The sequence below is a fragment of the Ictalurus punctatus genome, chromosome 11 (genome assembly GCF_001660625.3).
Source record: "Ictalurus punctatus breed USDA103 chromosome 11, Coco_2.0, whole genome shotgun sequence".
In the NCBI taxonomy this organism is placed as follows: domain Eukaryota; kingdom Metazoa; phylum Chordata; class Actinopteri; order Siluriformes; family Ictaluridae; genus Ictalurus; species Ictalurus punctatus.
In genome coordinates, this window is record NC_030426.2 from 24,770,108 (window position 1) to 24,785,804 (window position 15,697).

Sequence of the window (15,697 nt, forward strand, 5' to 3'; positions counted from 1 at the left end):
TAAAACACATAATTAAAGATCCTCACCTTCTGTTACTTTCAGCTTCACTACAGTGTAGATCTGTATTTCATCAGACACAACAACAGCACACGCGTATGTTCCAGTGTCCTCCGTAATCAGCTCTCTGATAAACACACTGAAGAATCCTGCACTTCTGCTGTCCTGAATTGAGAATCTGCCATCATGTGACCATTCACTGTGTAGTTTTGTTGTTATTCGATTAAAACACCACGGATGTGTTCCCATCTTACAGAAAGATTTGGGTTTGTCTTTATATTCATCCTCATATCTGCACTTGATGTTGATTCCTCCCCCTGCATATGCACTCACTTCTCTAGAGACCGAGCCCCCTGTTAAAAGCAAGTTCATATCATGGTTACAACGTACATAAGTAAGAAATAAAACACATGGGGGCGTGTTTTTAATGAAAATAATCACCATTGGAGCTAAGTATTTGTCAACGACACCACTGTGTTTTATTATTATTATTATTATTATTATTATTATTATTATTATTATTTGTCATGAAATCAGTAAGGGAACACTGAACTTCACTTCCCAAAAGCCATTGCACCAGAGTCACATGACCACCTGCACCTGATTCATCTTCCTGGTAATTAGCACTCTTGTATATAGTCACAGTTTGCATTGCACTCTTTATCTCACGTTAGCCTTTCTTTGTCCATGTGTTTGGTGTCCATGCCATTTTGTCTTTTGCACTTTGTTTGTTTCTTTATTAAAACTGTAAATTCTGCATTTGCATCCGTCTCTACCTTGAAATGTGACATTGTTATTATTAAATTTCTGAAATAAACAGTCGTTCCATCACCAGCCTCTTATTTTCTCCCCCAAAACAAAATAAACCCGAAATACATATGTACCAAATCCAGGGATGTGGATGCGAGTGCAGATGAGCGTTATTAAATAAACAACTAACAAACAACCAGAAGACAGAAAAAGAAAGAAGACCTAGGGCAAATTATTCGTAAGCATGGAATTAGCTTCCACTGTTATGCTAATGATACACAGTTGTATGTTTCAGCGAAGCCAGAGGACAGACAGCAGCTTAGTAAAGTTGAGGATTGTGTAAAGGACATTAGACGTTGGATGTTAACTAACTTCCTTTTACTTAATTCTGATAAAACAGAAATACTTTTATTAGGCCCACGTGTAGCTAGAAGTAATCTTTCTGATCACATGGTTACTCTGGATGGTCTTTCTGTTTCATCATGTACAACAGTTAAAGACCTTGGAGTGATTATTGACTCCAGTCTATCATTTGATTCTCATGTAGATAATATTACTAGGATAGCCTTCTTTCATCTCAGAAATATTTCTAAAATAAGAAACATATTGCCACTACATGATGCGGAAATACTAGTTCATGCATTCATCACCTCTAGATTAGATTACTGTAATGCCGTACTGTCTGGATGTTCCAGTAGGAACATAAATAAGCTCCAATTAGTCCAGAATGCAGCTGCTAGAGTCCTAACTAGAACTAAAAGGTACGACCATATCACAGCGATATTATCAACACTGCATTGGCTCCCAGTGAAATCTCGCATTAACTATAAAATACTTTTATTAACCTATAAAGCACTAAACGGTCTCGCGCCACAATATCTAAGCGACCTTTTGGTTTTCTGTGATCCGCCACGCCTACTTAGATCAAAAGATGGAGGCTGTTTGACGGTACCTCGAATAGTGAAGGCTACAGCAGCGGGAAGAGCTTTCTCTTATAGAGCCCCACAGTTATGGAACAGTCTTCCTATTAGTGTTCGGGACACAGACACAGTCTCAGTGTTTAAGTCTAAGCTTAAAACGTATTTGTTTACTCAAGCCTACCCTGACTAGATTCTGTTCTACTACTTCGCAGTCATAATAATCTTTTCTCTCCCTCTCTCCTTTCGCTGAGCCCCACACGAATTCATGGAGATACTAGAGATCCAGATCCTTTCTGCCTCTGGATGGAGCTCAAATCTTCTCTAATTCCAGACTGCTGGGACTACGGCTGCTCCTAACGCCGTACAGACTTCATATAAACCCATAATGAACTTTTTCACACTATCTGTTGTTACCCAGATGAGGACGGGTTCCCTTCTGAGTCGGGTTCCTCTCAAGGTTTCTTCCTCTTAAAACATCTTAGGGAGTTCTTCCTTGCCACCGTCGCCACCGGCTTGCTCAGTTGGGATAAATTCGCACCTTTAATATCTATATACCGCGTTGATATTTCTGTAAAGCTGCTTTGAGACAATGTCTATTGTAAAAAGCGCTATACAAATAAAATTGAACTGAATTGAATTGAACCTAGCAAAACCAACCAAAATTAAGATAAAACTATGACAGGGGAAAACATAAACGCCAAGCAACTAAGGAGAGAAAACACAGAACTTAAATAGAGAAACTAATCAGGAGAAATACACCTGAGGTGAGCACAAACACAGGAACTAAAACTAAATAAGAAGTTCAAAAACACGCGTGCCCTCTGGGGAGATTGTCCATGGTGGACCTGACATCATAATGCAGCTCGTCATGTTACTGAAAAAGTGAAGAGTTCAATCTGCTCTGTTTAACTGTTGAATAAACATTCATTAAACATTCAGCCTTTCGCAGAAAAACTAACTATATCAAGGAAAATATATTTTTGGTATTAAATAATGTGTTTTCACATCTATTAAAGTGGTACATCATGTGGTAAAAGTCCCTGTGAACTAGCTGTTACTATAGAAACAATAATGTATTAGATTGAGCTCATTCGCATAAACCTGAGATTTTCAGTCAGCACTAATGTCAGAGCTGCTGTTATAGAAAATGAATCAACACCAATCAGTACTGAGCATTCAACACCACTGTAATATAATTATAAATAAGCATTATATAGCATATAGAAAATCCTACTGTTTGTACTTTCAGTGTAGATAATGCTAATGATGCTAAATGTTCAGGAAGATAAACAGAAGGCAGCGGTGGGAGACTCACCTTCCTTTACTTTCAGTTCCACAGGTGTGTAAATGTCATTTCCCATTATATCAACTGCACACTGGTACGTCCCAGTGTCCTCTACAGTGAGCTCTCTGATCATCACACTGAACTCTGCTGATTTGGTGTCATCAATCAGTGAGAATCTTCCTGAATTTATCCACTTGTTTTTAGCTCCTGTCTTTATTTGGTCAGAACAGCCTGGTACTGAACCCTTACAGAAAAATTTTTGGTTTTCTCTGTATTCTGTATCATACTTGCACTTGATAAGGACTCCTCCTCGTGAATATCCTGTTACTTCCTTGGAGTCTCCTCCATCTAACAAAACACCAAACATCCATCTGAGCAAAACCTTCCTTCATGTAACACTGCTGCTGATAGTGAGGATTATTCTGAAGTGCATTTCTTTACCTGAGATCAGACAGAGGGTGAAGATGAGGAGGATCTTCATCCTGAGTTCACACTCCCAGATCTCCACACCAACTCCACTTCAGAAAGATATTAAAGCTCCTGTTCTTTCAAAGGCTCGCTTAAAAGTCTGTCACAGTCTCTGACACACCCAGATCTGTCGTAACCAGAAAGTGAAGCCACGTCCACTTCCGCTTCTGTCTCTGTGAGGAAACTGCTCACACCAAACGTGTGTGTGAAGGGTGTGAGCAAAATGCAGCAGAGACACTTTCAAATGAATTCAAACTGTCACACTTGACTTTGTAAATTTGTAAGTGTGTGTTGACTTGCGTAAGCTTCACCACTTCATATCACAGCACACGTCATGCATTTTTACATTTTTAAATATGAGGAAATATCGTACGTGTAAACATATAATCTAGCTACAAAAAACAGCAGTTCATGAAGGAATCTAAAAAATCATCATTATAGTATCTTATAGCGTCATAAGATACATTATAGCATCTTATTATTAAATGTAACTGTAAATGGTTATTATTATTAAATGTAACTGTAAATGGTTATTATTATTAAATGTAACTACAGTGTAAAGAGATAAAAGCGTGTTGTTCTATAATAAATCTAACAAAATGTCAGCGTTTGGAAAATTGTTGTGGTATAGAAGAAATTAAATACTTTAAGAAATGCTGTCACAGGAAAATATTAGTCTTCAGGGTGGTAAGAGTAACTCCGCTTTGCATTGTTGATAATTTTCCTCTCACAGCATGTCCTGTTGGGGTTTATTTCTTGCTTATCTGATTTATCTTCATTTAAAACACAGCTCTGAGTCCACAGGTGGAGAGTTACAGCAGTGATCAATAGAGTTAAAGTGTTTATTGTGAGTTGGTCTGATGCTGCTGCTGCCATCTAGAGGATAATGTGAGACACACAGGGGGGAAGCACTACATCCATGTAAGAATAAAAATGTGACCAAAACTCAAGAGAAGGCTCGAATCACATTGTGCGTGTGTAACGTGCATGACCACTATAAGTGCTTTGGAGCAGCAATTGTTCAGGTCAGTACTGAAATAGTCCAGGTTCATGTCATGTTAGGAAGCCTGTAAGTGGGCGGAGCCAGGGGTAAGTAGACCATTGTCTGTGAGTACTGAAGAGTAGAAGGGTGTGTAGCCAAGGATCTAACAATTACAATGAAACTGTATCAGAATATGTTCTTATATCCCCCAGAAATATCCCTGAATCTGTCTAACTGCTTTTTGTTCTTAATGTGAAGGGAATAAGAACAGAATTACAACATTACAAAGTCCATGATCGCATAACATTTCCCATTCCAGCTGCTGCTGCTTTTGTTTCATTTGTCAAGTTTTTGGAAGTGTGTTATTTTGACCAGGAGAAAGACCTGAAGCACAGAATTTCATAGTGAAGTTTTTTCTTCATAAAGAGATGCAGGCAGCCACAAAAGTGGAGGGATGGAGACAGAATTTATTCATTTATTCATTTAATCATTAATCATCATCCAAAACACCTGTAACCTTTGACTCTCTTTCTTACAAACCCTCTGTGGCTGGAAACTCAAAGTGACCTAAGTCTAGAAAATAGAACCTACCAAGTAACGCATAGCAACCACAGTCCATTATCGATGCAGTACTCAAAATGTAAAGGAGTAAACGTACAACACACAGGAAGCATTGAGTGGAGTTTAAAATACATAATATTCTACACTCCCCTTTAGGATTAATTAAATGTTTAATAATCAAAGTGAAAATAAAAAAGACAGAGAATAGTCATTATAATCATGAAATTACAAGTAAATCAGTAAAAATCAGTGTGTGGCTAAGCTTACTCATCCCAAAGTTCTAAAAACATTAGGAGGCAAATGCATCATTTGAAAATTATTATATAAAATGATTAAAAGTGATTAAAGTAGGGAATGATAAATGATGATTCATGATAAAAATAACAATAAATAATAATAAATGTTCACTGTTGATTGTTGAGCGTGGCTATTGAGCTGAAACTTCTAACTAACCTCTAACCCTGTGTCATGGAGGTTATGAAAATCATTACACATCAGAAATGTAACTTGAAGGAAGTGTGTGTAATTTTGTGAACAACTCAAATCCTGACTCTCAAAACAAATCCAGAAGCACAAACTTTCAGCATCAGTTAATCACAGAACACATGATATCTAACATATGAAATGGCATCTTTTATACACTTTATTTGACCACATTTCAGGATGAGGATGAAGGCTCTCAGCACTTCCATGTGCTGGTTTCCAAGCATATAGCAAACTTCTGAACAGCGATAAACTGGCTTTTTGAAAAACTATTCATTTACATTATCTGATCTTGACAGGTTATTCCACAATTTAGTTTGAAACTAGAATAATTTTCAAATGAGAGGCCAGTCCAGTTTAATAGAGAATCTGGCAGCAACAATCTCATTGGTTAGAGGGCAATTTCTGACTCCAACTGTGTCCAACTGGTCGGTTTAACACTTGAGACTTTGGTAGACTGAATCTGATTGGTTGGTGTTGGGGTTCAGACTTTGGTAGACTGAATCTGATTGGTTGGTGTTGGGGTTCAGACTTTGGTAGACCGAATCTGATTGGTTGGTGTTGGGGTTCAGACTTTGATAGACTGAATCTGATTGGTTGGTGTTGGGGTTCAGACTTTGGTAGACTGAATCTGATTGGTTGGTGTTGGGGTTCAGACTTTGGTAGACTGAATCTGATTGGTTGGTGTTGGGGTTCAGACTTTGATAGACTGAATCTGATTGGTTGGTGTTGGGGTTCAGACTTTGGTAGACTGAATCTGATTGGTTGGTCATTTGTCTTGACTGGAAATGGAGCACATTTGGGTCATTTTCATAATCTCCATTTGTCTGAAATTATAATAATAAAAAAGAGAAGTTTTTGAAGTTGTAAAAACTTGAAATGTTTTGTCAAATTAATTAACGGAGTCAATGAGTTGTTTTACTGTTAATTTGTACTCACCTCTCTGTAAGTTGGTGTCATTGTTCCTGGGCCTGCAGGAAGATGAGGAAAGAAAAAGAACAAGTATTACTTTAATCTTTATAAGTACAGACACCACATGTATGACTGAAACCCTTTTGACGTGAGTCTGACGTGTTATTGATTATATGACTGTAACACTAACTGGGAGGAGAATCAGTCACGTAGCAGTCCAACATCATTTTCTATGGTGGTGTGTGTGTGTGTGTGTGTGTGTGTGTGTGTGTGTGTGTGTGTGTGTGTGTGTGTGCATGTGTGTGTGCGTGTGTGTACTTTGCGTCCTGCGTCTCCTATGTAGAATCACAATGAGGAATATGACTCCAGTCAGAAGCAGCAGCAGAATTACAGACACAGTGATCACAGTGGAAGCTGGAAATCCTGGAAGAGAAACAAACAGACCGTCACTTTAACCTACATGCTGATCATTCATAAGGGATCAGATTCATCAAAGTCATGTAGCTAGACTCTGGGGGTGATGAGGATCTGAGCAGAATCACCTGCTGGAGGAGAAGCTGGAGTAGACCAGGAGTTGTGCTTATTTGGGAGAAGTAGAAGCGATGATGATGATGATGATGATGATGATGATGATGGTGATGTTGGTAAAGATGTTAATGAATATATTGTTGGCACTGATGCTGAAACAGGGACACGTGGATCTAAAGCACAGAAACATATAGATAGTTTGGATGATAAAGGAGTCGTATGTAGATCCAGCATATGCCTGAAAGCAGTACAGGGCTCTTATGTATAAAAGTGTTGAGAGTAAAAATTTGGTGTTAAGTGACAAAATATTATAAGTAATGAGGACATTGAGAGGAACCAGACTCATAAGAGAACCCATCCACCTCTGGGTGTAGCCTGATAGTGGGATTCATTATGAGCATCCTGGTCTCTGTGAGTACAGCAGATGTTTTTCAGTAAGTCTACAGCTCGGGTTACTGTCTACATGAAGTTTTTACATGTTCTGTTCTGTGATTCCTCCGGGTTCTCTGGTTTTCTCCCACTCCCACAAACATGCTGAGAAGTGGAATGGCTACACTACATTACTGTTAAGTGTCAATGAGGATGTGACTCTGTGAAGATGAATGAATTCATTTTCTTTTTCTGTCGATGAATAAATGCTTGACGTAAGCAAATGTATTTCAGTAAGAAGCAAAACCTCTCTTCCAATAGAGCAAGAATATAAAATACATTCTAAGATAAATCAAGCTGTCAGAATGGTCTGAAATTACAGAATAGCAGCTTTACTCATACAAACTCACCAGCAACTGTCAGGTCGATCTGTGTGAAATGAACCTTGTATCCATGATCAGATGTCCAGGCTGCTTCAGCTCCACACCAGTATTCACCAGAGTCCTGCTCAGTTACATTTCTAATACTCACAGTCAACATTTGTGTTTCTCCGTCATCATACAAGGAGAATTTCCCCTCATTTACATATTTTCTACTTTCTTTAACAGATAATTTATAAAAACAAGCAGCACGTTGCAGCCTCGTCTTGCAGAGAAACTTGGGGTCACTCCTGAGGGATTGTGGGTATTTACAGCTGACATTCAAATCTCCTCCTACATGGACAGTCTTACTGATGGACTTCTCATAGGACAGATCTGCAAATCACAACCAATCAGATCAGTTTATATGTGTATATGTGTCCTAGCTCTGATTAACAACACTTAGACAGTTATACAGTAAATTTACATATAAATCTGATGTTTCTTCTGATAAAACACATAATTAAATCTCTTCATCTTCTGTTACTTTCAGCTTCCCTACAGTGTAGATCTGTATTTCATCAGACACAACAACAGCACACGCGTATGTTCCAGTGTCCTCCGTAATCAGCTCTCTGATAAACACACTGAAGAATCCTGCACTTCTGCTGTCCTGAATTGAGAATCTGCCATCATGTGACCATTCACTGTTTAGTTTTGTTGTTATTGGATTAAAACTCCACGGATGTGATCCCATCTTACAGAAAGATTTGGGTTTGTCTTTATATTCATCCTCATATCTGCACTTGATGTTGATTCCTCCCCCTGCATATGCACTCACTTCTCTAGAGACCGAGCCCCCTGTTAAAAGCAAGTTCATATCATGGTTACAACGTACATAAGTAAGAAATAAAACACATGGGGGTGTATTTTTAATGAAAATAATCACCATTGGAGCTAAGTATTTGCCAACGACACCACTAAATGTTTTATTATTATTATTATTATTATTATTATTATTATTATTATTATTATTATTATTAGAAGTAGTAGTAGTAGTAGTAGTAGTCATGAAATCAGTAAGGGAACACTGAACTCCACTTCCCAACAGCCATTGCACCACAGTCACATGACCACCTACACCTGATTCACCTTCCTGGTAATTAGCACTCTTGTATATAGTCACAGTTTGCATTGCACTCTTTATCTCACGTTAGCCTTTCTTTGTCCATGCATTTGGTGTCCATGCCATTTTGTCTTTTGCACTTTGTTTGTTTCTTTATTAAAACTGTAAATTCTGCATTTGCATCCGTCTCTACCTTGAAACTTGACATTATTATTATTAAATTTATGAGATAAACAGTCGTTCCATCACCAGCCTCTTATTTTCTCCCCCAAAACAAAACAAACCCGAAATACATATGTACCAAATCCAGGGATGTGGATGCGAGTGCAGATGAGCGTTATTAAATAAACAACTAACAAACAACCAGAAGACAGAAAAAGAAAGAAGACCTAGGACAAATTATTCGTAAGCATGGAATTAGCTTCCACTGTTATGCTGATGATACACAGTTGTATGTTTCGGCGAAGCCAGAGGACAGACAGAAGCTTAGTAAAGTTGAGGATTGTGTAAAGGACATTAGACGTTGGATGTTAACTAACTTCCTTTTACTTAATTCTGATAAAACAGAAATACTTTTATTAGGCCCACGTGTAGCTAGAAGTAATCTTTCTGATCACATGGTTACTCTGGATGGTCTTTCTGTTTCATCATGTACAGCAGTTAAAGACCTTGGAGTGATTATTGACTCCAGTCTATCATTTGATTCTCATGTAGATAATATTACTAGGATAGCTTTCTTTCATCTCAGAAATATTTCTAAAATAAGAAACATATTGTCACTACATGATGCGGAAATACTAGTTCATGCATTCGTCACCTCTAGATTAGATTACTGTAATGCCTTACTGTCTGGATGTTCCAGTAGGAACATAAATAAGCTCCAATTAGTCCAGAATGCAGCTGCTAGAGTCCTAACTAGAACTAAAAGGTACGACCACATCACAGCGATATTATCAATACTGCATTGGCTCCCAGTAAAATCTCGCATTAACTATAAAATACTTTTATTAACCTATAAAGCACTAAACGGTCTCGCGCCACAATATCTAAGCGACCTTTTGGTTTTCTGTGATCCGCAACGCCTACTTAGATCAAAAGATGGAGGCTATTTGACGGTACCTCGAATAGTGAAGGCTACAGCAGGGGGAAGAGCTTTCTCTTATAGAGCCCCACAGTTATGGAACAGTCTTCCTATTAGTGTTCGGGACTCAGACACAGTCTCAGTGTTTAAGTCCAGGCTTAAAACGTATTTGTTTACTCAAGCCTACCCTGACTAGATTCTATTTTACTATTTCGCAGTCATAATAATCTTTTTTCTCCCTCTCTCCTTTCGCCGAGCCCCACACGAATTTATGGAGATACTAGAGATCCAGATCCTTTCTGCCTCTGGATGGAGCTCAAATCTTCTCTAATTCCAGACTGCTGGGACTACGGCTGCTCCTAACGCCATACAGACTTCATATGAATCCATAATGAACTTTTTCACACTATCTGTTGTTACCCAGATGAGGACGGGTTCCCTTCTGAGTCGGGTTCCTCTCAAGGTTTCTTCCTCTTAAAACATCTTAGGGAGTTTTTCCTTGCCACCGTCGCCACATCGCCACTGGCTTGCTCAGTTGGGATAAATTCACACCTTTAATATCTATATACCGCGTTGATATTTCTGTAAAGCTGCTTTGAGACAATGTCTATTGTAAAAAGCGCTATACAAATAAAATTGAACTGAATTGAATTGAACCTAGCAAAACCAACCAAAATTAAGATAAAACTATGACAGGGGAAAACATAAACGCCAAGCAACTAAGGAGAGAAAACACAGAACTTAAATAGAGAAACTAATCAGGAGAAATACACCTGAGGTGAGCACAAACACAGGAACTAAAACTAAATAAGAAGTTCAAAAAAAAAGATTGAGCTCATTCGCATAAACCTGAGATTTTCAGTCAGCACTAATGTCAGAGCTGCTGTTATAGAAAATGAATCAACACCAATCAGTACTGAGCATTCAACACCACTGTAATATAATTATAAATAAGCATTATATAGCATATAGAAAATCCTACTGTTTGTACTTTCAGTGTAGATAATGCTAATGATGCTAAATGTTCAGGAAGATAAACAGAAGGCAGCGGTGGGAGACTCACCTTCCTTTACCTTCAGTTCCACAGGTGTATAAATGTCATTTCCCCAGGATATATCAACTCCACACTGGTACGTCCCAGTGTCCTCTACAGAGAGCTCTCTGATCATCACACTGAACTCTGCTGATTTGGTGTCATCAAACAGTGAGAATCTTCCTGAATTTATCCACTCGTTTTTAGCTCCTGTCATTATTTGATCAGAACAGCCTGGCCATGAACCCTTACAGAAATATTTTTGTTTTTGTGTGTATTCTGTATCATACTTGCACTTGATAAGGACTCCTCCTCCTGAATATCCTGTTACTTCCTTGGAGGCTCCTCCATCTAACAAAACACCAAACATCCATCTGAGCAAAACCTTCCTTCATGTAACACTGCTGCTGATAGTGAGGATTATTCTGAAGTGCATTTCTTTACCTGAGATCAGACAGAGGGTGAAGATGAGGAAGATCTTCATCCTGAGTTCACACTCCCAGATCTCCACACCAACTCCACTTCAGAAAGATATTAAAGCTCCTGTTCTTTCAAAGGCTCGCTTAAAAGTCTGTCACAGTCTCTGACACACCCAGATCTTTGTCTTAACCAGAAAGTGAAGCCACGTCCACTTCCGCTTCTGTCTCTGTGAGGAAACTGCTCACACCAAACGTGTGTGTGAAGGGTGTGAGCAAAATGCAGCAGAGACACTTTCAAAAGAATTCAAACTGTCACGCTTGACTTTGTAAATTTGTAAGTGTGTGTTGACTTGCGTAAGCTTCACCACTTCATATCACAGCACACGTCATGCATTTTTACATTTTTAAATATGAGGAAATATCGTACGTGTAAACATATAATCTAGTTACAAAAAACAGCAGTTCATGAAGGAATCTGAACAATCATCATTATAGTATCTTATAACGTCATAAGATACATTATAGCATCTTATTATTAAATGTAACTGTAAATGGTTATTATTATTAAATGTAACTGTAAATGGATATTATTATTAAATGTAACTACAGTGTAAAGAGATAAAAGCGTGTTGTTCTATAATAAATCTAACAAAATGTCAACGTTTGGAAAATTGTTGTGGTATAAAAGAAATTAAATACTTTAAGAAATGCTGTCACAGGAAAATATTAGTCTTCAGGATGCAAAACTCCGCTTTGCATTGTTGATAATTTTCCTCTCACAGCATGTCCTGTTGGGGTTTATTTCTTGCTTATCTGATTTATCTTCATTTAAAACACAGCTCTGAGTCCACAGGTGGAGAGTTACAGCAGTGATCAATAGAGTTAGTGTTTATTGTGAGTTGGTCTGATGCTGCTGCTGCCATCTAGAGGATAATGTGAGACACACAGGAGGGAAGCACTACATCCATGTAAGAATAAATGTGACCAAAACTCAAGAGAAGGCTCGAATCACATTGTGCGTGTGTAACGTGCATGACCACTATAAGTGCTTTGGAGCAGCAATTGTTCAGGTCAGTACTGAAATAGTCCAGGTTCATGTCATGTTAAGAAGCCTGTAAGTGGGCGGAGCCAGGGGTAAGTAGACCATTGTCTGTGAGTACTGAAGAGTAGAAGGGTGCGTAGCCAAGGATCTAACAATTACAATGAAACTGTATCAGAATATGTTCTTATATCCCCCAGAAATATCCCTGAATCTGTCTAACTGCTTTTTGTTCTTAATGTGAAGGGAATAAGAACAGAATTACAACATTACAAAGTCCATGATCACATAACATTTCCCATTCCAGCTGCTGCTGCTTTTGTTTCATTTGTCAAGTTTTTGGAAGTGTGATGTTTTGACCAGGAGAAAGACCTGAAGCACAGAATTTCATAGTGAAGTTTTTTCTTCATAAAGAGATGCAGGCAGCCACAAAAGTGGAGGGATGGAGACAGAATTTATTCATTTATTCATTTAATCATTAATCATCATCCAAAACACCTGTAACCTTTGACTCTCTTTCTTACAAACCCTCTGTGGCTGGAAACTCAAAGTGTCCCAAGTCTAGAAAATAGAACCTACCAAGTAACGCATAGCAACCACAGTCCATTATCGATGCAGTACTCAAAATGTAAAGGAGTAAACGTACAACACACAGGAAGCATTGAGTGGAGTTTAAAATACATAATATTCTACACTCCCCTTTAGGATTAATTAAATGTTTAATAATCAAAGTGGAAAGAAGGAAGACAGAGAATAGTCATTATAATCATGAAATTACAAGTAAATCAGTAAATCAGTAAAAATCAGTGTGTGGCTAAGCTTACTCATCCCAAAGGTCCAGAAACATTAGGAGGCAAATGCATCATTACAGCATTAATATGGAAAATGATTATATAAAATGATTAAAAGTGATTAAAGTAGGGAATGATAAATGATGATTCATGATAAAAATAACAATAAATAATAATAAATGTTCGCTGTTGATTGTTGAGCGTGGCTATTGAGCTGAAACTTCTAACTAACCTCTAACCCTGTGTCATGGAGGTTATGAAAATCATTACACATCAGAAATGTAACTTGAAGGAAGTGTGTGTAATTTTGTGAACAACTCAAATCCTGACTCTCAAAACAAATCCAGAAGCACAAACTTTCAGCATCAGTTAATCACAGAACACATGATATCTAACATATGAAATGGCATCTTTTATACACTTTATTTGACCACATTTCAGGATGAGGATGAAGACTCTCAGCACTTCCATGTGCTGGTTTCCAAGCATATAGCAAACTTCTGAACAGCGATAAACTGGCTTTTTGAAAAACTATTCATTTACATTATCTGATCTTGACAGGTTATTCCACAGTTTAGTTTGAAACTAGAATAATTTTCAAATGAGAGGCCAGTCCAGTTTAATAGAGAATCTGGCAGCAACAATCTCATTGGTTAGAGGGCAATTTCTGACTCCAACTGTGTCCAACTGGTCGGTTTAACACTTGAGACTTTGGTAGACTGAATCTGATTGGTTGGTGTTGGGGTTCAGACTTTGATAGACTGAATCTGATTGGTTGGTGTTGGGGTTCACACTTTGATAGACCGAATCTGATTGGTTGGTGTTGGGGTTCAGACTTTGGTAGACCGAATCTGATTGGTTGGTGTCGGGGTTCAGACTTTGATAGACCGAATCTGATTGGTTGGTCATTTGTCTTGACTGGAAATGGAGCACATTTGGGTCATTTTCATAATCTCCATTTGTCTGAAATTATAATAAAAAAGAGAAGTTTTAGAAGTTGTAAAAACTTGAAATGTTTTGTCAAATTAATTAATGGAGTAAATGAGTTGTTTTACTGTTAATTTGTACTCACCTCTCTGTAAGTTGGTGTCATTGTTCCTGGGCCTGCGGGAAGATGAGGGAAGTAAAAGAACAAGTGTTAGTTTAATCTTTATAAGTACAGACACCACATGTATGACTGAAACCCTTTTGACGTGAGTCTGACGTGTTATTGATTATATGACTGTAACACTAACTGGGAGGAGAATCAGTCACGTAGCAGTCCAACATCATTTTCTATGGTGGTGTGTGTGTGTGTGTGTGTGTGTGTGTGTGTGTGTGTGTGTGTGCATGTGTGTGTGTGTGTGTGTACTTTGCGTCCTGCGTCTCTTATGTAGAATCACAATGAGGAATATGACTCCAATCAGAAGCAGCAGCAGAATTACAGACACAGTGATCACAGTGGAAGCTGGAAATCCTGGAAGAGAAACAAACAGACCGTCACTTTAACCTACATGCTGATCATTCATAAGGGATCAGATTCATCAAAGTCATGTAGTTAGACTCTGGGGGTGATGATGATCTGAGCAGAATCACCTGCTGGAGGAGAAGCTGGAGTAGACCAGGAGTTGTGCTTATTTGGGAGAAGTAGAAGCGATGATGATGATGATGATGATGATGGTGATGTTGGTAAAGATGTTAATGAATATATTGTTGGCACTGATGCTGAAACAGGGACACGTGGATCTAAAGCACAGAAACATATAGATAGTTTGGATGATAAAGGAGTCGTATGTAGATCCAGCATATGCCTGAAAGCAGTACAGGGCTCTTATGTATAAAAGTGTTGAGAGTAAAAATTTGGTGTTAAGTGACAAAATATTATAAGTAATGAGGACATTGAGAGGAACCAGACTCATAAGAGAACCCTCCACCTCTGGGTGTAGCCTGATAGTGGGATTCATTATGAGCATCCTGGTCTCTGTGAGTACAGCAGATGTTTTTCAGTAAGTCTACAGCTTGGGTTACTGTCTACATGAAGTTTTTACATGTTCTGTTCTGTGATTCCTCCGGGTTCTCTGGTTTTCTCCCACTCACACAAACATGCTGAGAAGTGGAATGGCTACACTACATTACTGTTAAGTGTCAATGAGGATGTGACTCTGTGAAGATGAATGAATTCATTTTCTTTTTCTGTTGATGAATAAATGCTTGAAGTAAGCAAATGTATTTCAATAAGAAGCAAAACCTCTCTTCCAATAGAGCAAGAATATAAAATACATTCTAAGATAAATCAAGCTGTCAGAATGGTCTGAAATTACAGAAAAGCAGCTTTACTCATACAAACTCACCAGCAACTGTCAGGTCGATCTGTGTGAAATGAACCTTGTATCCATGATCAGATGTCCAGGCTGCTTCAGCTCCACACCAGTATTCACCAGAGTCCTGCTCAGTTACATTTCTAATACTCACAGTCAACGTTTGTGTTTCTCCGTCATCATACAAGGAGAATTTCCCCTCATTTACATATTTTCTACTTTCTTTAACAGATAATTTATAAAAACAAGCAGCACGTTGCAGCCTCGTCTTGCAGAGAAACTTGGAGTCACTCCTGA

The 15,697-nt window shown here is 38.2% G+C and overlaps 1 protein-coding gene and 1 long non-coding RNA gene across 2 annotated transcripts; both read right to left on the minus strand.

The window, feature by feature from the left end:
- Positions 1 to 4,508: 4,508 nt before the first annotated feature.
- On the minus strand, positions 4,509 to 6,776 carry LOC128634023 (circumsporozoite protein). The gene is made up of 3 exons (XM_053683728.1): positions 6,677 to 6,776; positions 6,386 to 6,417; positions 4,509 to 6,273 (listed from the first exon to the last, which is right to left on the minus strand). The coding sequence occupies exons 2-3, from the start codon at positions 6,404 to 6,406 to the stop codon at positions 5,881 to 5,883; spliced, it is 414 nt and encodes a 137-aa protein (XP_053539703.1). The 5' UTR covers positions 6,407 to 6,417; positions 6,677 to 6,776; the 3' UTR covers positions 4,509 to 5,880.
- A 6,291-nt stretch (positions 6,777 to 13,067) lies between these two features.
- Positions 13,068 to 14,562, minus strand: LOC128634024 (uncharacterized). Its single transcript, XR_008397224.1, has 3 exons — positions 14,455 to 14,562; positions 14,176 to 14,207; positions 13,068 to 14,066 (listed from the first exon to the last, which is right to left on the minus strand). It is a non-coding gene; the product is annotated as an uncharacterized LOC128634024 (long non-coding RNA).
- Positions 14,563 to 15,697: the final 1,135 nt, after the last annotated feature.